The sequence below is a fragment of the Canis lupus genome, chromosome 4 (genome assembly GCF_003254725.2).
Source record: "Canis lupus dingo isolate Sandy chromosome 4, ASM325472v2, whole genome shotgun sequence".
NCBI lineage: Eukaryota > Metazoa > Chordata > Mammalia > Carnivora > Canidae > Canis > Canis lupus.
The window spans coordinates 31,681,941-31,702,549 of NC_064246.1; the positions used below are offsets into that span (position 1 = coordinate 31,681,941).

General features: G+C 41.4%; 1 protein-coding gene and 1 long non-coding RNA gene across 11 annotated transcripts in view; one reads left to right on the top strand and one right to left on the bottom strand.

The window, feature by feature from the left end:
• Nucleotides 1-20,609, top strand: part of NRG3 (neuregulin 3) — a 1,039,823-nt gene that overhangs the window by 788,866 nt on the left and 230,348 nt on the right. For all 7 annotated transcript variants that reach the window (XM_025435065.3, XM_025435067.3, XM_025435066.3 and 4 more), the window contains exon 3: nt 11,344-11,417. In XM_025435065.3, the coding sequence (XP_025290850.1) occupies nt 11,344-11,417 (74 nt within the window). The remainder of the gene's footprint in view (nt 1-11,343; nt 11,418-20,609) is intronic.
• The window catches only part of LOC112651757 (uncharacterized), a 67,688-nt gene that overhangs the window by 2,490 nt on the left and 44,589 nt on the right, over nt 1-20,609 (bottom strand). For 2 of the 4 annotated variants that reach the window (XR_007410181.1, XR_003131007.3), the window contains exons 4-6: nt 5,875-6,068; nt 2,975-3,049; nt 2,243-2,339 (exon numbers count right to left, since the gene is read on the bottom strand). This is a non-coding gene — a long non-coding RNA (uncharacterized LOC112651757). Of the gene's footprint in view, nt 1-474; nt 669-1,715; nt 1,818-2,242; nt 2,340-2,974; nt 3,050-5,874; nt 6,069-20,609 lie in introns of those variants that run through there. The other 2 variants (XR_003131008.3, XR_003131006.3) reach the window with 2 other exon arrangements.

A 20,609-nucleotide genomic window follows, 5' to 3' on the forward strand; every position in this document is an offset into this window, starting at 1 on the left:
ACACAGGCAAGCTTATGAAACCATTTTCATTTGGCATTTTTTCTAGTTGTTAACTTCATATCTCTAAATAATACACTAAACCTCTCTTTCTTGATTTATCTACTTTGGAAATGGTGCATTGACTCTCTATGATAATGGGAATTTAAGTCATTTCCACCCCACCCCACCTCCTCTCTCTCCTCTCTACCTGGTTCTCTGGCGATTCTCAGTCCTCAGAGTTGGTCTTAATGATACATTTAAGTAAATAGAATGGCGTGGTTAAGAAATGGGGCTTTTTGTGCAAAATTGAGATTGACCTAGTCACATAATTCCCCGGTTTCCTCCTAACAGATTTTCAAACTTAGAGTAACGATTATATTTGACTGAGCATCCATTTAAACCTGCAAGCTTGTATGGCTTTTTTTTTTTTTTTTTTTCCCAAGGCAAGACCTCACTTTCATCTCAGTCTGAGTTGCATGAGGCTTTTAATATGAAATCACTTTCCATTCAGTCCAAAGCTTCCTTGTTGCTGATGAATGTCATACATAATGAAAGATTATATCCATTTATCCTCAGCAGTAAATCATTTATCACACAAGGGAGATATATTATTGTGAATTCTGATCAAAGCTGCCCACTTCCTTTCGCCGGCAGAAATGCTGCACCCTGTTAGTCGATTGTACAATATCCTGGGAGAAACAGGGGAAATTATGCTGTTGAATGAGGGTTCAGCAAACTCTAGGGGTCTCTAAAATGGCTTTTTAAAAAAATCATGTTTCATGTAGAACCTTCTATGATCCAGGCGTGTGAACTGTAAAAGTCTTTCCTTGCTTTCTTCACTTAATTAAATCAGAAAGCTGTGGGACTTTGTGCAGCTTGCTCTGTGATGTCTGTAAAGGGATTTGTGAATGACATTATTTGGATATTTTGCCCCCTTTCTTAGAAAGACAATAATTATTACCACTTCTTTTTGAAGCACGCTGTGAGTGGTTTTATCACTTTGTTGGCTAATGAGCTCCCTCTCTCCTTTATAATGCCAATCATAAAGATGCCTTTTAAATAAGATTTATCTCTCAGATTTATTTTCTTTTCACTCTTCCTTATCAAGCTGTGTACTGCTTTGCTGCAGGGAATCACCCACACTACACAGGCAGGGAGCAAGGCTGGCCTCTTTGATCCCTTGTTGGTAACATACTCTCTCATTGTTTCCTTCTACGAACAGTGAATTCCAGAAAGGTCCTCCAGATGAGTCCCTTCTTATATTTTACCTTGGATTTTTGGTTATCAGGGCTCTATGTTACAGATCTGTGTTCACTGCTTTTCAAATGCTGTAGCCTGTGTGTTACGTTTATACTGAGTAAAGTGAGATGCAGAATGAAGCAGGGGAATGGGTCCTCTTTCTTCCTTTGGCCTCACTTGGGCTGCTGGCCAGCGTACTCCTACCATTTATTCAGAATTAATGCAAAATAGTAGCTAGTGATCTGCACAATCGAGTCACAAATCTGTACCTCACGTTTACAAACAACATTACTTCATCTGCTCTTCATCACATTCTTGACATATTCCTCCGTGCTTTGGCCACTTAAGAGCTAAGCTATTGAAATTCATATTTGTCCCTTCGAGACTCTGTGAGCTCATTATGTCCCTTGTATGGTTGATACAAGTAAATACAATGTGCCCGGACTCCTTATCCTTAACACAAGAGATTGCTCAATTTGTCACAACAGGAGAAAGCTACAGCAAAATTTTTATATGCTAACTTTAATCTAGGCGTTCTCGCTGATGGGTCTTACTTCTCTTATTCATTCTTTTACTCATATAGTCACCGATTGCCAGATCTAGAAAATAAAATATAGGATGCCCAGTTAAATTTGAAGTTTGGGTAAAGAATGAATACATCCTTAGTGTAAGTGTGTCCCAAATATTACATACGTGACACACTTATATGAAACATTGTTGTTCATCAAAATTCAAGAAGAGGAAGAGAGAGAGAGTCATCGAGCTCTTCGTCTCCACAGTGAGAGGGCCGCCAGCTGCAACCCAGTGAGTGCCCTCGCCAGGCACAAACCTTGCTGGCACCTTGATCTTGCAGTTCGTTCTGTGCCCCAGACTATAAGAAGATAATTTTCTGTGGTTTAAGCCACCCAGTCTGTGGTACTTTATTATGACAGCCCAAGCCGACTGATAGCAACATTAAAATGTTTTATTCTGGCTAAGTTTTCCATTTCTTGCTGAACTATGAGAGGACAAGAATGGTCATTACCTTTCTTCCATTGACTAGTCTGGACATGTGAGTCAATTGCTCTTCTAATTCCAAGCGTGTAGAGACAAGTGAAGGAAACCGCTGATGTTGGATGGACCTAAAGCATCAGGGAAAGTCTGCGATTGGCAAACTCCTCATTCTTATAACATTGGAAGTGAATATAATAAAGAGGAATCATAGGGAGTGGATGTGACAATAAATCCCGGTCCACGCGTGGCAGGGAAATATCAAAGGCAGTCATGGGAATTTTCAACTAACTAGGGAAGTGGAGGAAGAGAGCCTGATTCTCTGCTGCTTTTAATGTTAGAACCTAAATCGTCTGCCTACATTTTCTGATCACTAGACCTGTTTTCAAGGAATAGGGGCAACAGGTGTCTGTGCCTGCGTGTCTGAGTGTGTGCACATGTGCACATGTGCACTAAATTAAGACAGAGATGAGCACCCGAGATGTCAGAGGTCCATCACACACCTCTGTCACACTTCTATGTGGCAGACGTGGGGGTCGTCTTACATCCAAGCTGACGTGCCTCTTCTACTATAACAGGATACCACCTTTGAAAACTAGAATCTTGCATTTGCCAAAATCGATTTTGCATGTGCTGGGAAATTAGTAATGTAGTATTTTCTCAACCAATTTGAATTGATGAAGCAAAATTGCATCTACCCTCCCCCTGTCACTATGACCTGCCCCCCGCCTTTCCTTCTTAAGAAGGGCAGTTAGTATTTCAATACCTGCACTGTGACAGTGAAATATGAAGTCTTCCTGCAAGAAGGCCAATATATTCCTCTTTCATTTACCTTCTTAGCCTAAAAAGATATTACGGTTTATTTTTGATGCAGTAAAAGCAAAGCTAAATTAGAATAACTTTTTCAGCCCACACAGGTGCTTTGGATAATATTGCTACACACCCTAACCTATGTAGCACCTTCATGCCATGTTCTGTGTTTTAATTTTGTTAATGAGGTAGTAAACCTGAGGTGAAGGTCTTGATCAGAGAGGAGCGGAAATCTCTGTAAAGGCCAAAACATTAATTCAGAAAGAACTCCTCAGCCACGGATTGTCCAAAAGTGGATTGCCCTAAATGGAGTAAAATGACTTGATGTAAATGAGTTGGTGTCTCTCTGATAGTGATTTGGTCAATGGAGTGTATGGGGGACTGCTGGATAGAAGGAAGTCCCTGATACTCTATATATAGTTAAGAAGAACTTAAAAAAAAAAAAAAAAGAACTTGCATTTGAGTAAATACACATTTGTGTTTTATATATATATATATAAAACATAATATATATTATATATATTATAATAATATATATGTGTATATGTGTTATATATATAACATAATATATATTATATATATTATAATAATATATATGTGTATTTGAGTAAATACACATTTGTATTTCTCAGACTTGCAATCATTTTTTTTGTTTCTGTCTTTGGGGTTCCAATAGTAACAGAATGGAGCACACCTCCTGGATTTGAACAGATGCTTTCAGATTCCCTTCTGAAAGCACAGCAGTCTTAGGATGAAATAATCGGCCTCCATCTACTTTTGAATTCAAACTTTGCTAAAGGGAAATTTTTAAAAATAAACCTCTACACTTTCTTAAGATTACAGATACAAATTCCTTAGCAAGAAACACCATACTTGTAAGATGAATGACATTATAAAAAACAGTTGCCTCAGTCTCAGCCGTGGAATTTGTGGTAATTTTGAAAGCTATTGGTAACACACTGGAGAATCTTCATGAGTTTGAAGGTGGTTTGCAGTTTAAAATAATGCAATTCCACATTCTTCCAGTTACACCTGAAATGATGTTGGAAAGGCTGTACCTACAGCCAGTATGTGGGTACTTTTAATTCCAACTGGTTAACTTAACGATCTTGCTATCTTAATTAGTGTTCCTTTTAAATAAGACCACTTAATTAAATTTTAAATTCAGCTAAGGAAAGCTTACACTGTAATCAGGCTCTCAATATTCTCCATAGCCAGACCTAGATCTCAGCTTCAGCAGTGAGTGGCAGGCAAGGCAATGTGCTCTCACACCATTAACGACGACTCTAGGCTGCAGAACCTTAGCTAGAAGAGTTCCTGATCCATTCAACACCCACTTGCATTCAGGTGGAGACCTGGTGGGGGAATTCTGGTTCCTGTATCCCCTATCTCTTCTATGCTGGGCAGTTCACTGGCCCTGCTGAACTTCATTCTCTTTTGGTTTGTTTGTGCTTGGGTTTTAATTTTTAACTGAGGACTGAAATCAAGAATTAGTCTGAAATGAAGAGATGTCATTATCATTCTTCAATAGTAGTGCCCCTGAAGAGTCTTCCTGTTGGTAGTTAGTGATGACCATTTATTTATTTATTTATTTATTTATTTATTTATTTATTTATAAAAATTTGTCTTAACTTATTTATTTGAGAGAGAGAGAGAGAGAGAGAGAGAGAAGCGCGAGCAAGGAGGAGCAGAGGGAGAGGGACAAGCAGACTCTGCTGAGCAGGGAGCCTGACACCAGGTTGGATCCATGACCTTGAATTCAGGACCTGAGCTGAAATCAAGAGTTGGATGCTTAATGGGCTGAGTACCCCAGGCATTCTGGTGATTACCTTTTAAATTAACATGAAGCTTGGGAAATATGCCTTTAAATCAGTGACTAGTTTCTGTGACATGGTTTGCTTAAGAATGTTTTGAGATTGGACAGTAACTTATAAATCTATGTCTTTAATTCTTACTCTCTTTTTTTATTTATTTATACAATCATGAGAGACAGAGAGAGAGAGAGAGAGAGAGAGAGAGAGGCAGAGACACAGGCAGAGGGAGAAGCAGGCTCCATGCAGGGAGCCCAACGTGGGACTCGATTCCAGGTCTCTAGGATCATGCCCTGGGCCGAAGGCCGCACCAAACCGCTGAGCCACCCGGGCTGCCCTAATTCTTACTCTTAATCATGGCTTCAGTTCATGATAGTTGGGCCATATTTAAAAAAAAAAAAAAATTAAAGGTTTTATTTATTTATGAGAGACACACAGAGAGAGAGAGAGGCAGAGACACAGGCAGAGGGAGAAGCAGGCTCCTTGCAAGGAGCCCGATGTGGGACTCGATCCCTGGACTCCAGGATCACGCCCTGGGCCGAAGGCAGGCACTCAACCACTGAGCCACCCAGGTGTCCCCATATTTTCAAATATTAATCTTGGGAAAGGTACCTGGGTATATAATGATCTATGTATCATTTTTCCAAGAAGAATGGAAATCCCTTTGATTTTCCATGAAGAATGTCAGGAAGTGCCACAGATCAAGTGAAGGCTGTAAAATCATCCCCAGTTGAGTTTGCCTCTAGTTCAACTACTTATTGGATGTGAGATGTAAGAATCAGATACTTAACTTTTGAAATCTGTTTCCTCACTTGCAAAGCTGTGATGATGATTTTAAATTCAAAGAATATTTCCTTTTAAGAAAGCTAACATTTATTGAGTGCTTACCCTGAACCACAGGTGTTATATAATTTATTCTTAATAATAATTCTAGATGAGAGCTACTATTATTACCTCCATTTTGCAGATGAAAGGAAGGAGACACAGAAACCTAAATAGCCAGCAAACAGCTGATTCTGGATTTAAGCCCTCCAAACCAACTTACCTTTCAAAGGTAAAGTTTAAATGCCTGATGATCTTTTCCATTTTTCCCCAACCAAGGTCTGCCATTGAGGCTGAAGAGAATTGGCAGGAGATAAGCGAAGAATACCTGGAGGGGTCGTTCTCTTTTCAAATCAGCATTTAATAGGCTCCTGAAAATTGGCAGACTTGTATATCACTGACAAAGTGTCTACTTTCCTGTAACATCAAAGAGTAATTGTCATTTTTTTTATGAATATAAGTCGATACAGGCAGGAAACAACCCACACAGTTTGCCACCTTTTCTCTTGCGAAGTTAATTGATTTCTGCTAGTTCAAATTTTATGTCTAAAATCAAGTTTCCAATAAGAAAGCACGTATATATATACTTTCTCTAAAATGAATGCAGAGACCAGGCACTACATAGGGATTGAAGCAAACATTTGAACATGTTTCCGTCCTTCAAACGTTTCTCTCTATAAATCATGTCAAATGCATCTCTGCAGATATGCCAGGTATAAGGCCTATAGTCATAAAAATGCCCAAAATGCATGTGTAGAATATCAGCTATGTGTACTTGTTCATTTTTCTCCTTCCTGGGATCATTCCCATTTCTCTTGGATTGAAACTGGAGAACAGGGATGTTAAGTGATTTGCGAAAAGTACATCTACGCAACTACTAAACACAGAAATGAGACTATAAACGCAACACTGAGTCATTGTGATAAACAAGAGGAAGACATGTTGTAAGCAACCATCTATTGACTGGGCCATCCATGTGCATAATCAATCCCCTGACAATGAAGACAGAGGAAGAGAGGAGGAGAGCAGAGTGAAGCAATGATGACACCTTCCATTAAGGAGTAAATGACCAGGAAATCAACAGATGAGGACTAAGGCTAGTACAGTTCCCGCAGTGGAACGATTTGGGGGTTATTTGGTTTTGTTTTCTTTTGTTTTGTTTTCCTAACAAAAAGAAGAGGGAAAATGGAAGAATAATCTGGAAATGTAGGGAGACTGTTGCCCACAAGTGAGAGTTCTTTAATTGTCACTCAAAGTCACTAATATGATTAGCTCTAGTGTAGTTGTTACTCAAGAAATGGGTTCAAGGAAAACAACTGGCACAGAGTATTGTAAGAGAGGAGATGGGAATGGTCTGAAGTTAGCAGTGGGATTTCTGTCCATCAGCAAATGATGGACCATCAGCAAATGATGGACCATTCTAAAAGTCTCTTCCTTTGGGTCCTCCACATCCAGGCTGGGTGATGTGTTAACCACTTCTTCTTCACCACACCAGACAAAGCGAGTTTTGAAATCCAGCTGACAATCATGCATGTTGTATTTTCTCATCTTTGCCAGTTCTAGTCTCTTCTTCTCTTTCGCCCAAGGATTGCTTTTTAAAACTTTTCACTAAAACTGGGCTTTTTCTCAGGGATGATAGAGAAGAGGAAAACTAAAGAGAAGAGAGAGTTTGTTATTCTAGATACAGCTGAACAAGTGAGGTGTGGGGCAAGGGCCAAGCTGGAAGGATGTAAAAAAGTAGAAAGAGAGATGTTTGCTTTGAAACTGCACAGCGGGCCCTGTCCCCAGACAGTCAGGATCCTGGCTTGTGATCCAGGCCTGAGGCTCACCAGCACAGTCTCCAAGCTCTTCCCCCCACTTCATTGTCAGCCCGAGCTCTCTTATCCACAGTCCCCCCAACACGGTGTCCCTTCAGCCTCTCACCTGCCTTGCCTTGCTTTGGACATTGTCTCCTCAACTATGTCCTTCCCTCCTGCCTTTTAAGTTTGGAAATAAACAAAGCAAACCACATGAGCAAGAACTTCCTGGTTTCAGAACTGACAGCTCTTTCATCATAGAGTAGATAAACATAGAGTTTAAGACGAATTTTTTTTTTCAAGGTAAAATGTCTTAGCTCTTGTAGACTGAGTGTGTTTGGGGTTGATTCACCATTGATAACAATTCTCCCATAACTGTTTGTCAACCTGGGCTCTACTTCCTGTCCTGAGCCTGCCCCCTGGGCTCTTAGGCCATTCAGCTTAGAATCAAAACTTACCTACAAAACCACCAGGGAATATTGGGATTTTTAATATGATCACTGTGATTGATGTTTCTAAAGGATAAAGAAATTCATAGAGCAGAGACTGTGTGAATTGAATGGACATTTGAAAGCAATGCAGAAAGAAAAAAAAAGAAAGCAATGCAGAATAGGAAAACAAATAGAATATTAACCTAGGTAAGAGAAGATCTGTGCTTTTTAAAAAATGCTTATCATTATTTTACACATGTATTTTTAAAATTTTATAAATTCTATCATCCTTAGATGACCAAAGACCTTTTTATTATGTGAACTTCTGTTTTGCATATACCTAAATCCTTCAGAATGCAAACCTCTTACAAAGTGAACAGAAACACTCTCAGAATCCTCTCAAGACTAACCAAAACCAAAATAAACATACAATGATATTTCTCCAAAGAAATGCTTGTTACACTGTCGGAAGTCCCGCCAAACTCGGTCAATGCAATAGACCTGCAACTTGACTTTCTTTCTTTCTTTCTTTTTTTTTTTTTTTTGCTTTGCTTTATGTCTTTAATATTGTCATGCATTCAGTCCAGTACATTGGCATTACCTACCGGCCCATTTGGTCTTCACATTTGGATGGGTCTGAACTTATCAATATGACCTATGTGTGATTTTTCAGTGGAAATTTTAATGTGTCCTTCTTAAAACCTGGCACCAATTAGCAGAGACACTGCCTCCTTAACAAAGGAGCAGGACTGGCTACATATCCAGGCACACAGGCCCTGGCGGGTTTCCCAGCCTGGTTTGGGCCAGCATCGAGCATGGTCACACGTGACCGTCTGCAGCACGCAGGTATGAAGGCCGCAGGAAGGCCCTTGCTGTGCCGTTTTCCACACACCCCGTGAGGCCCGAGCACTTCAGAGTGGGCTCACCCTCCCAGAAAATCAGCTTAAGCCCAGAAAAATGTCAAACACCTTTCCATAGTTTTCTTTCCACACACAAATGGAAAAATGCGTTGTCAGTAATGAAGAACCCCCTTAAAAAGCAAAACAAAACAAAAAAGCACTTTCCCTTGAAATCAGACATCTCCCTAGGATACCATTTTCATATTAACTGAAGATGCAAAGAATCAAAGAGTAGAGTGTGCTTCACAGCTCCCACATATGTTAGAAATAAAACCTCCAAGAAGGTGAGTGTGCACCATAGCACGCACCCAGCCCATACCTCATCATTTGGGTGGGTGGGTGGGGGGGGCATAAGGATTAAAGCACTGTGGTTCTGGTAATTCTGAATAAAGGCACCCTGACAGCCTGGGGCGGCTTTAGGAGAACAGGAATTTAGTTTTTCATCATCAGTATGCTTTGGTCCTAAGTATTTTCAGACTTTTACCATCACGGACGGAGGGGTATGTCTGCTGTGTCTCAAGTGCAATAAATGGATAACAAAACAAAAGTGATGACAATATGTGGCTGCTCAAACAAATTGTTTCAATGGTCTGTTGGGTATCCAGGGTACTGGATACTCCTAAATCAGGAGTCTTGCTTCTTGGTCTACGAGGAGAATTACCAAATACACTCCAGAGTGCCAGGCTTAAGAAGGTGCTAGAGAGAGCCTGCCCTTCACCTGCCTTGCAGTTTGGCTCACCGTGGGGGGCAGTAAAATTCCCTCCATGCCCTTCGGTTGCTGCTCCCACTGCAGTAGACCTTGCCTAATACTCTAAGACACCCCAAAACAGAGCATATGCTGAAGAGAGCATTCAGGGCCCTCATCTCTGACACCATGATCCTGTGGAATTCTTTGCTCGATTGTGTTGATTGCTAATAACCAGAGGGTTGGTTTTCAAATCCGATTTTTGTGCCAGCAGCACAACATCTCCCTCTGTAAGTAGGACAGATGCATCCCAGGAGCGGCGATGGATGCTTCCCTGCTTCTGTCACTCGAGCGTGACAGGTGAAGCTTCCAGCAGGCCGCCAACGGCCACCTCCCCGCTTACAGAGGCAGGCGTTTGGGGCACCGGCCACATTTGTCCCTTGAGCTGCCGGCTGATGGGCTGACGCTGGGTGAGGCGACCAAGTGGCCCTGACTGGGTGAGCTGTGTGAAGCCGAGGCTCAGGCCTGGCAGGGCTGGGGTGACAGGCCTCCTCGCCGGGGCTGCCGGCAAATTTTTTTTTTTTTACAAGTTTTTTTAATAAGAAATGGGCAAAGCCAGATTTCTTTTCAGAATCAAAATGCAGAATAAATGGAAAAAGTATGGTATTGAACCTTCACAAGTTTGAGCCTCCACAAATAATGAATGCAACCAAGGTCTACATTTTTAAGAGCCTTTCTACATACGTTCCATCTTCTCGATCTCAGTTCCAAGTTTTACCTTCATCCCCAATTATGCCAATTCCTTGTTATTAAAAAAAAAAAAAAAAAAGAAAAAGTCTTCCCAGTTATTGCCAGAAACTACTGTTGAAGCTTCCCCCCTCTACTACTCAGCAAAGTACAGAGAGGATGGAGGGTACTCTGAGCAGTACAGAGTCTTACGCAACTCATGAGGACTGCTTAGTCCTTACATGAATCTGGTTGCAACAATGACCCCCGACTGTTATCTCTGTGAGAAATGGGGGGAGTAAATTCTTAATAAAAGACAACAAGTACAAAGCAACATTTTACTTTTGTTGTGATAAAAAAAAAAAAAAAGTCACATTTTACAGATAAAATGTAGACCCCTGAAATACTGACACAGGCCTCCAGGCTGCCCCCTGGCCTCGGGAGAGTTGCCTCGCACTCCGCCTGCCAGAGAGCAGGCACTTCGCACACGAGCATGAAAATAAGGGAGAGAAAAAAAAAAAAAAGAAAAGAAAAGAAGGGAGAGAAATGAGGGGGGAGAAATAGGAATGTTTGAGGGAAACTTGCCTGTAAGACATGGGTGCCTTTCGGATCTTAGCAGCTGTAAAATAACTGTTATTTCTGGCCATGTGAGGATCAGCCACGTTAAAAAACAAACAAACAAATAAACAAACAAACAAACAAAACATAAAAATAAAAAGAGGGCAAGGTAGCAAATGAGCAAACTCCTAAAACACGAGGAAGATAAACCGTAGTCAACATCTGATAAGATTGGGTCACTCATATGAGAGAATGATTTTTTTTTTTATTGGCAAAAGGAGCCCTAGGCTGGGCTTCCAGAGGGGCATTTGCAGCCCGTAGAGATGAGCGCCCTGCATGATGGAAAGGCCTGCCTGCCCCTGCGGCCGGGCTGGCCCCTGAAGGGGACTGTGCCCCCCGTCATGACCTGGGGGGCACCTCAAGGTGCTGTTCGGCTTCCCCTGGGAAACAGTGACAGCAAAGTGCTGGGCTGTGTCCCCGTAGCCTGAGCCCGTGGTGGGGATCGCCCCAGCAGGGCAGGCGGGCCCTGGTCTCTGGCCAGGCTGCTGGTTGGAGTCTTTCACGGCCACATGCATGTGTTTGTCCCCCTGTCCCCAGGTGCAGAGAAGGCTACCAGGGAGTGCGGTGTGATCAGTTCCTGCCGAAAACGGATTCCATCCTGTCGGATCCAAGTAGGTCAAGCGGTTTTTCTTCTCTCTCTAAGGTGGGAGCAGGGCTTGCTCTGCTGAAGGCGGCCTGGGGGGGCTGAGGGGACAGGTGTCAGAGGCCGAAGCTGTCTCCGCGCCGACTTGCCCTGGGCCTGGGTCTGCATGTCTTCCATGAGGGGACCTGGTCTCTGGATGCAGCCCGCGGGGCTCCCTGAGCTCGCACGTCCCCGCCAGGCCCACTGTGACAGCAGGGAATTGGCCTAACAGAATGTTCTGGAAGCTACAGTCTCCTACTGCTTCTTACGCTTTGCTGGGGAATTCTTGAGGATATTAAGCCTAGGCCCGTTGACCGTACTTAGTAAGAAAATGTACATATAAAACATCACATAAGAAGCATTCAAGGTGGGAAAACCCATGCTTAGCCACGCTGCTTGCAAGGACCACTGGTCACTGGACTGTTGGCAAATGGTTTGTTTTGTGTCATTCGTGGAAGGGGACGGTTTGCCACTGAGAAATATTGCTAGTCCTTTGCTCTTTGTCTCTCTATGGGGTAAAGGTAACACTGGATGCAAATCTGACCAGCTGTAGTCAAGTGTGAATTTTGTGCCTTATTCGTAAATAATCTTCTGTGCTTTCAATGACGGCTACAATTTGAACCACCTCTATGGAAAAGGGGGTTTTTCTTTTCTTTTCTTTTCTTTTCTTTTTTCTTTTCTTTTCTTTTCTTTTCTTTTCTTTTCTTTTTTCTTTTCTTTTCTTTTCTTCTTTCTTTTTCTCTTCTCTTCTTTCTCTTCTTCTTTCTTTCTCCTTCCTTCCTTCCTTCCTTCCTTCCTTTCTTTCTTTCTTTCTTTCTTTCTTTCTTTCTTTCTTTCTTTCTTTCTTTCTTTCTTTCATTGAATCAGCAGTTTAGTTCACTGAGGATAATGACAGGCATTTCCAAACCACAAAGGTGATGTTACAGTTTTCTGAATCCCAACCACGCATAAGACAGACTTACACAAAATATTGCATATTGATGACACACAGAAGTGGGCCCTGGGGGAGTGAGCACACCGCTGGATAATGGACAGATCTAGCCATCTTTCCATATCTTTTCAAAATGCATATTTTCATCTCTCCTTCCGCCCCCGCTGCTGAATTTCTACCTACATCTCCTTAGGTAAATGCAAAATTTTCTAAAAGGGGAAGGTGTGTATGATTTCACTTACTTTGCGTTTTATCTTGGCAAGATGAGCTATGATATAATCATAACTACTTGCTTCTTTACAAATTTAACTCTCCTTGAGACAAGTGGAGGTTTCCTAAAATTCAGCAAGCAAGCAGGCTGTGAATTATCTCCTTCTCTGAAACCTGAGGCACAGGTGCCTAGAAATTACCCTGAGAGAGGACAGTTACTAGAGTGTGTTTTTTTGTTGTTGTTTTATGTTATGATCTTGCCACTCGCTAAGCAGGTGTCTCAAGCATGTGGTTGTGGTTGGAGACATGGATCTGGAATATTACAAAGCCCTTACAAGAATGGGCTTGCTGATTTTGTTCTTTACCCTTATTTCTTCCTTTTTTTTTTTTTTTTTTGGCTGATATACCTAGTTTCTCTCTGTTTCCCCCTCTTCTTTCCTTCTCTGTTCTTCTCTTTACTTCCCTTCTGTTCTCCCCTTTCCTTTCTTCTGTTTTTTTTTTATTATTCCCTCCTTTTAGGTTTCTCCCTGTCCTTTCTTCCCTCTCCTCCTCTCCCCTCCTTCCTTCCTTCTTCCTTCCTTCTTCCTTCCTTTTACTTTTCATATATGGCCCTGAGATATCTGTCAGCAGGTTAGAGGACAAGGTATGGGGGCAGGGCTCACATATGGTGCAGAATAGGTGAAATAATCTCTCCTTAGACAATCTAACCAAACCCTTGCCATGCACTTAGGTATCATAGTCCATCCCTACAAAATTGAGGATGAGGCCCTCCATAGGGACTGTGCTCCTTAAAAAAAAGTGATCGCTAGCCTGAAAACCTCGGTCTCATATGCATAAAAATATTTAGTGCAGCAGTATTTCCAATGGTGAAAAATGGACACATGCTGAAAACCAACAGCAAAACTATGTTTAAGTAAAATTTCATATGGCACATCTATAATGCTCTATTAAATTGCCATTAAAATGATACTTGTAAGAAATATCCCTATTGGGTGAAAAACAGCAACATAGAAAATTATTGTCACATAAAATTGCAGTAGGAACATCTCTTGGTCCAATGGTAAGAAAAAAAAATGCTGAAAGGGAACTTCTAGTATTTGGATTGTGGAAGTATATGATTTTTTTTTCCCTTTTTCTCCTGTTTTCCTGTAAAATGGCATAAGGTTGTGTGAGTCAATACTCCAGAAAACCTTGAAACAAAGACTAAGAAAGAAAGCATTGAGAAACCCAATCAATGAGTCCCTAAGAGTTTAAATGGGAAAAGCAGGGGTCCCTGGCTGGCTGAGTTGGTCAAGCGTCTGCCTTTGTGGGGTCCTGGGATCCAGGAGTCCTGGGATGGAGCCTGGAGTCAGGCTCCCTGTTCAGTGGGGAGCCTGCTTCTCCCTCTCCCTCTGCTGCTCCCCCTGCTTGTGCTCTTCCTCTCTCTCTCTCTCTCTCTCTGTCAAATAAATAAATACAATCTTTTAAAAAACTAATGAAAAAATAAATGGAGAAAATAATAAAATAAAATAAATGGGAAAAGCATTTATGCACGCATGCCTCCCTTGATGTAGGTGGTCCTGAATTCACTCCACGGGGTACTTTCTGAGCTTTTACCAGGGCCTGTCTAAGCGGTCAGATTCTGTTAGTACAAAGGTACACACAGAGTTTAGGCTCCGAGGCCCCTGCGGTCTAGTGAGGGAGAGAAACACAGACCCGTAAGCATGGGCATGGTGCTGGCGGAGGCACTTACTCTTCTGTGACCTTGGCATGTTCACTAGGCCTCTGAACCCCAGACATTTCACCCAAAGAATGGCACTAATAATCCCAATAGGCACCCATCACCCAGACTGGCAAGAAGTCAGTGCCTGAGGAACAGCAGCCCCACGTTGACTCATCAGTAGAGTCACTGGTGTGTGTTGAGAGCTCTCGGGTGCCTGCCACTGTGCCAGGGGCCTCACCTGGGTTATCTCACTAAACCCCCCCAGTCACAGTCTAGCGGAGTCACTGGCAGCTGCTCACGTTTTATAGATGAGGAAATTAGGCCTCGGAGATGTTAAATAAACTTGCTCAAGGTCACGCAGCCAGTTAATGCTGGAGTCTAACTTCTGATCCAAGTGACTCGGGCGCCTGAGCATTGGAGTGCGGGCCTCTTCCCTTCCTCCCCGCCGCCCCCCCTTCCCTGGTTTCCACTATGACATTTATCACTCTCAATTTCATTGACTGAAACTCAATGACCTGCAGCAAACATTATTCTAAGGAACAATATTTGCACAATTTTCATATCTTAATGCAGCAACTTGAGCTTCCATAGAGATTTAAATCCCTAATGAAATTTTCTTGTCAAAATTCTTGCTGAAGGATCGTTTAATTTGCTGCACATGATATCCTCGAATGACTCTGCACTCAGGAAATAAGCTTCCCTCCAACAGCCTCCCTCTTTCTCCTCCTCTCTCCTCTTTCTTCTCTCCCTTCTTCCTTCCTCCCTCTCTCCCGTTTGCCGAATGTCTGCTCTATTTTAGCGAAATCCGTTAACAGCGGGTTAGAAACCTCTGTCATTCTATTCTCCCCCAGGCAAGGCAGGGTTGTTTCGGAAATGTGTGTCCCTCCAATTAATTTTAAAAAATAAATAAAACCCCAGCGTGCATGCATTTGGGGAAATAATGCCTGGATGTCCCCATGAGAAAGCTCAGTCGCTGCTATGACCATTGTCTACACCTGGCCCCAGGGTGAGTCCTCAGACCTGCTCTTCTAAACACTCATTCTTTACCCCCAAAGAACCTGTGATTAACCCCACTCGGGAAGAACTGTATACACGCATGAATCAAACTTCTAGCTGCCTTGATGTCAGATTTTGAAAAAATATCTTCTGCATCACTGTCAGGTGAATTGAACCCTCATACGTATTCAGTGTGCGGAAGCCACATTCTGATCACAAGGATGAATAGTGAGCACGGGTTCAGGAGGAAGATGGTAAGAGGAACAGACTCGGGTCAAGATCCAGAGGACCTGACTATGGAGGAGCCAGCAGCCGTCGATGTGGCATCCTGGACCTGCATATGTCTACACTCTGCTTCCTACAGCCAGCAACACCCAGGAAGCCCTACAATCTTCTACACATTTTCTCGTTGAATTGCTTCACAACCAGTCCCCCTTCCAACAAATGTAGGATCAACCTATCACTCCTGTCCATTTTTCACTTCCTAAACACCTGCACCCACCCAGTCAGGCACCATCTTCCACCTTGAAGCAGAAAACCAGATGGAACTGAAGAATCATAAGCTGGTCAAGGATGCAGGCAGACATTTTCCGGAGCGTCCTCTCTTAGGAGCGCATGCCAACCTGAGTTATCATCAAGATCCTCATGTCATCACTGGCCGGGGGAAGCATGAGAAAAGCTCCAGAGAATGGAATCAGAACGGAATCAAAGAATGGTGTAGAGGAGAGAAGATGCCAATCTACAGTGAGGGTCCTCCTCACACGTGGCTGAAGGTAGCCGTTCCCAGACGTAGCTGTGACTTCCTCTCTCCACCAGCATCTAACTCCCAGGGTCCCCAGGGCTGGCCGCAGGTGACAAGTCTGCAGGCCCAGGCTTTGACGTGGGGCTTTTATAGCTTACACTCTCAGAGTCATCTAGTCTCCCCCAAGGGAGGATGAGGAGAACTTCTGGATCCAGTCCATATGAACCGTTGCAAAGAAAAATGTCCATGATTTACAGATCTAATAAAAATTCAGCAGTTCACGGATGGGGCGCCATCCAACCTAGCAGATAAAAAAGATCCCTGAAGAGCTATAGAAGGTGAGTGATTTCGATGGACCAAAGTGAGTAGGAATGAGGAAGTGATACCGAGTTTTTGCTAACTGTTTAAAGCAGGGTTACTTACCTTATATGAAGCAAAGGGAAATCTTAAATCCTGGTCAGGTAACTTGGGCTGAGCACACAAGTACGGATTGGTTGACCTTGGCCTACCTTTTCTGGGAGAGCATAGCATAGAAACTTAGTTAAGTTTTGATTTGCTTTTGTGAGGCTTAGCATAAGTAATTCCTAAGCCTAATCTGGTTATTACTGGTAGTGATTTACATTCTTACTTTATTTCTCTAAGTCTTAGGAACCAGGCTCTGCTCTTAGAGTGGCATCTAAAATGCCAGGAGCCATCCAGCTATGGTTCAGAGGAAAGCTAGCAGAAAAAATAGTGTGGTTTTAGATGTCCCATCCCTCCAGACTGGGTTTATGTGACCCCAGCTTACCTGAAATAATCACTTCGGGACCCAAAAAATAAATTTGCAGTAGCATGTGGTTCTAGCCCTAGTGGGAGTGCCAGCACTGAGCCAGTCAACACAGCCCCATTTGTAACGGTTTGCGGGGACAATGAATTTGTCAGGTCTGAGCACAGTAGGTCCGCTTCCCTGTGTACCAGGGAGCCCACTGGATCATCACTTACCCAGTGCTCAAACCATTCAGCTCGGGGCACAGTGATGCTCCTCTGCTGTGCAGGAGAAGGAGACTCAAGAGCCCCCTTTAAAGACCCAGTATGGGGCCCAGGAGCCCAGGCAGATGCAGGCAAAGCTTATGCAAGAGGTTTCCTTGAAGACTATCATTTGGGACGTCCCCAAAGAGACACAGGCTCTGCGTTCTTGCCTTTCTCCATTTCATGTAACGATAGAAAATCCTTCAGTGTGTCAACAGTGAGATAGAGGAGTGTAAGGAAAGATGCTGCATATTAGCAACATGGCCTTGGTCAGTCACAGTGTAATTGAGGCTCAGTTTCTTTACCTGTAGAAGGATCCTGGTTAAAAGCAGAAAACGGCTCTCATTTTCTGTATGTAGCTGAAATAATATATCTTCTTATTCGTTCACTTATTTATTCCCTCAAATAATTAGGCACATACAGAGTGCACCCATGCTACGGATTCAAACTATAATAATTAAGGATCCTACCATCTGTAAACCATGGCCTAGCAAACTGCATATATTTAAATTGGATTGTAGGCTCCAAAGGATGTAATGTCCAAAAGAGAGAGAAATTATGTTTCATTCATTCAAAGTCTTACTATTAGTTTGAAATAGGATAAGTTGCCTAATCTTGATGGGTTCTGGTTTTCTTCTTTATAAAATATTAATAGTCTCTAATGCATACAGTTATTGTTAGAATTAGATAAAATAATTCATTCAGAGAACTTTGTGCTCGGCACATAGTGAGGGCTCAATAAATGTTATCTGTTATTATCATGATGGTTGTATTTTATCTTAACTGTTATTATTCCCTTTATAACTACACAGTGTATGAGGCACTGAGACAGATATTGCCAGGGATTAAAAAGCAGTAGGCATATTACCTGGTTTCAAATAGCTGCAATTGCATAGAGGCAAGAAAATACGTATAAACAAGTACCAAAAAAAAAAAAAAAACCCCATACACTCATATAAAAGACAAGACAGCTTAAGGAAATATCATAAAAGTGGGTAGGCAATAAATGTTCACATAAAGTGAAGGGGAGAGAGTTGGGTTGCTCACAGAAGGTTTATCTAGAAAAAGAGTATTATAATGAACTTTCCACATGGAGTGCTGTGGCTGTGGACCCGGGTTGCACACTGCCCAACTTTATAAGGATATTCACACTGGAATGAGAAGGACTCTCTAGGAGGCTATGCAGCATGGTCCTGGGGAGGAAATTTCCATTTATAAATTAGAAGGAGAAAGGGAAGTTTCTTGGGGGCACAAAGCAGAAACTATCACCACTTGCTCCTCTGGTCCATTAATCAATACTGATGAGAGCGCGGGGGGTCTTCTAGACTGGAATCTGCTCCAAATGCCTACATTTTCTACATTCCTCTGCTTTCCAGTAGCCATAAAAATGTTGTTAGCAGAACAGTTCTATACATAAAGTCTATAACTCTTATTATCATGTTCTGGCCTTGAAAGAGAAGTAACGGAATTGTCCGATTTTGCCCATGTCCCTGTGAATTTTATAAAGTCTATCATTTCCATCAGATGGATGGTGTTTTACATTCAGTTGCTATTATCTTCAAATCTATCCTTTTAATTCGTACAAAAACACCTGAAGTTTACCAACTCAACATGCAAGTGCACACCGTTTCTAAAATACTAGGAAGATAGGATAATATTTAATCTAAAAAAATTCCCAATATGATATCATTCAGAGATAAGCACTCATAATCATTTTAGCACATGGTAGTCCAACTCTTTTGTACTTTTCATGTGGAAATACCGCAAAATCCACCGACACATTGAAGGCAGGTAAACTGGGACCAGAGGGAAACATAACTGACCTTGCTTCCCCTTAGCCTCTGTGCTCTGCTCCGTCCTCCCAGCTTCCCAACTGCTACCTTCCCTAAGTTGGCCCTGGCTTGCTGAGGGTCTGCTGCACCTGGGGGCAGTGGTGGGCTGTCCTTAGGCCTGAGTAGGAGCCTCTCAGGCTGGACTTCAGGCAGCCGGCATCCCCTCTTTCTTGCATGGGGTCCACAGCTAATCCACAGGACCTGCTGACACACCTGTTGTCCCCACATGCTCTGGAGAGCAATCCACTCATACTCCTCTGTCATCAGACTCTCAGGACCAAGATGGCTTTCTTACCCATATTTTTCCCACTGCCTTTATGTTTTCAGAGCCAGCGAGGGAGATCAAGTGTTCTGGAATGGCTCTAGATTATTGGATCATTTCCTTTATAAAGTCTGCACGTAGTGATTAGTTTCACACTTCATTATCTATTATCTGTTATATTGATACCTTAATCAAATCTGAGGTAGGAAGAATTAAAATCTAACATCTTGTTACATAATATACTAATTTTCCTAACCAAGTTGGGATCATTCTGTACATATATCATAATCTGCTTTTTCTTTTTTTTTGGCCACTGAATACATTATGACGTTTTCAACACAGCATAATATAATCTTATATTTTTTAAACTATTAAAGAGTATAACATTATAAGCATGTCTTATAAATTGTTTACAAATCTTCTGTGCTGGATCATTTAGTGGATTTCCAATTTTTCATGATTACAGTGTTTGGTAAGCATTATGCATATCTTGTACAGTTTATTTCTTAAGAATGCATGTCTGGACTTTTAATACACTTCAATAACTTTTCTGAAAAGCTATATTAATTTATATTTCCATGAACACAGTAGGAGAAAGTTCATTTTACTTTTTTTTTACACAGAACTAGATAATATTTTTAATTGATAATTTCATAGGGAAAATTGTATCTCACCAATGTTTTAAATAGAATTTGATTATCAGCAAAATTGAATACTTTTTCATTTGTATATTGATCAGTTTCATTTAGACTTTTAAAGTTCTTTAAAATTCTTGCTCACTTTCAAGTCTGGTAGGTTTTTTTTTTTTGTCTTATTTAAAGGAATTTGTTATTTTGAAGAAAAAACCATGCACTATCACATATGCAATAATTTTTCGAGATTGCTCTTTGATTTATTACTTGTCTTTTTTGACACATAAAGAAGTTTTGCCTTTTATGTGACCAAATCTATCCATTATTTAAGAAATAGTTCATATGTTTTAATACTTGGACTTCCTTCACCATGAAACAATATATTTTACTAATTTAGCCATTAAAAGTTTATTGTCTATGTAATTTACATATATACCTATGGTTATATAGTCAACCTATCTGACATTTGCATTCGTATATACTTAAGAGATTATGAAAAATATTTTTAAAAATAGTGTTAAACCATTATCCTAACTGAATTTATTGAATAATCTGAAGATTCCTGATGGATATAAATGTGGTCTTAATCATATATTCCATATTTATGTATATTTGGTACTGTTTGTGTTTTCATCTATTCTATAGATAGAAATAACACAAGGGCATTTAATTTTAAGAAATCTATAATACATTTTACATTTGATAACATTATTTCCATATTCTCATTTTTAAAAAAGATAATGGTTTGATTGACTAAATATGGTTCATTCATATACCGTATAGAACTTGTTACACGTGATATTTTAGAACAGCATCTAATGTTATGAAAAGCAGCTATTGTATGATATTAAATAAAATGTAGGATT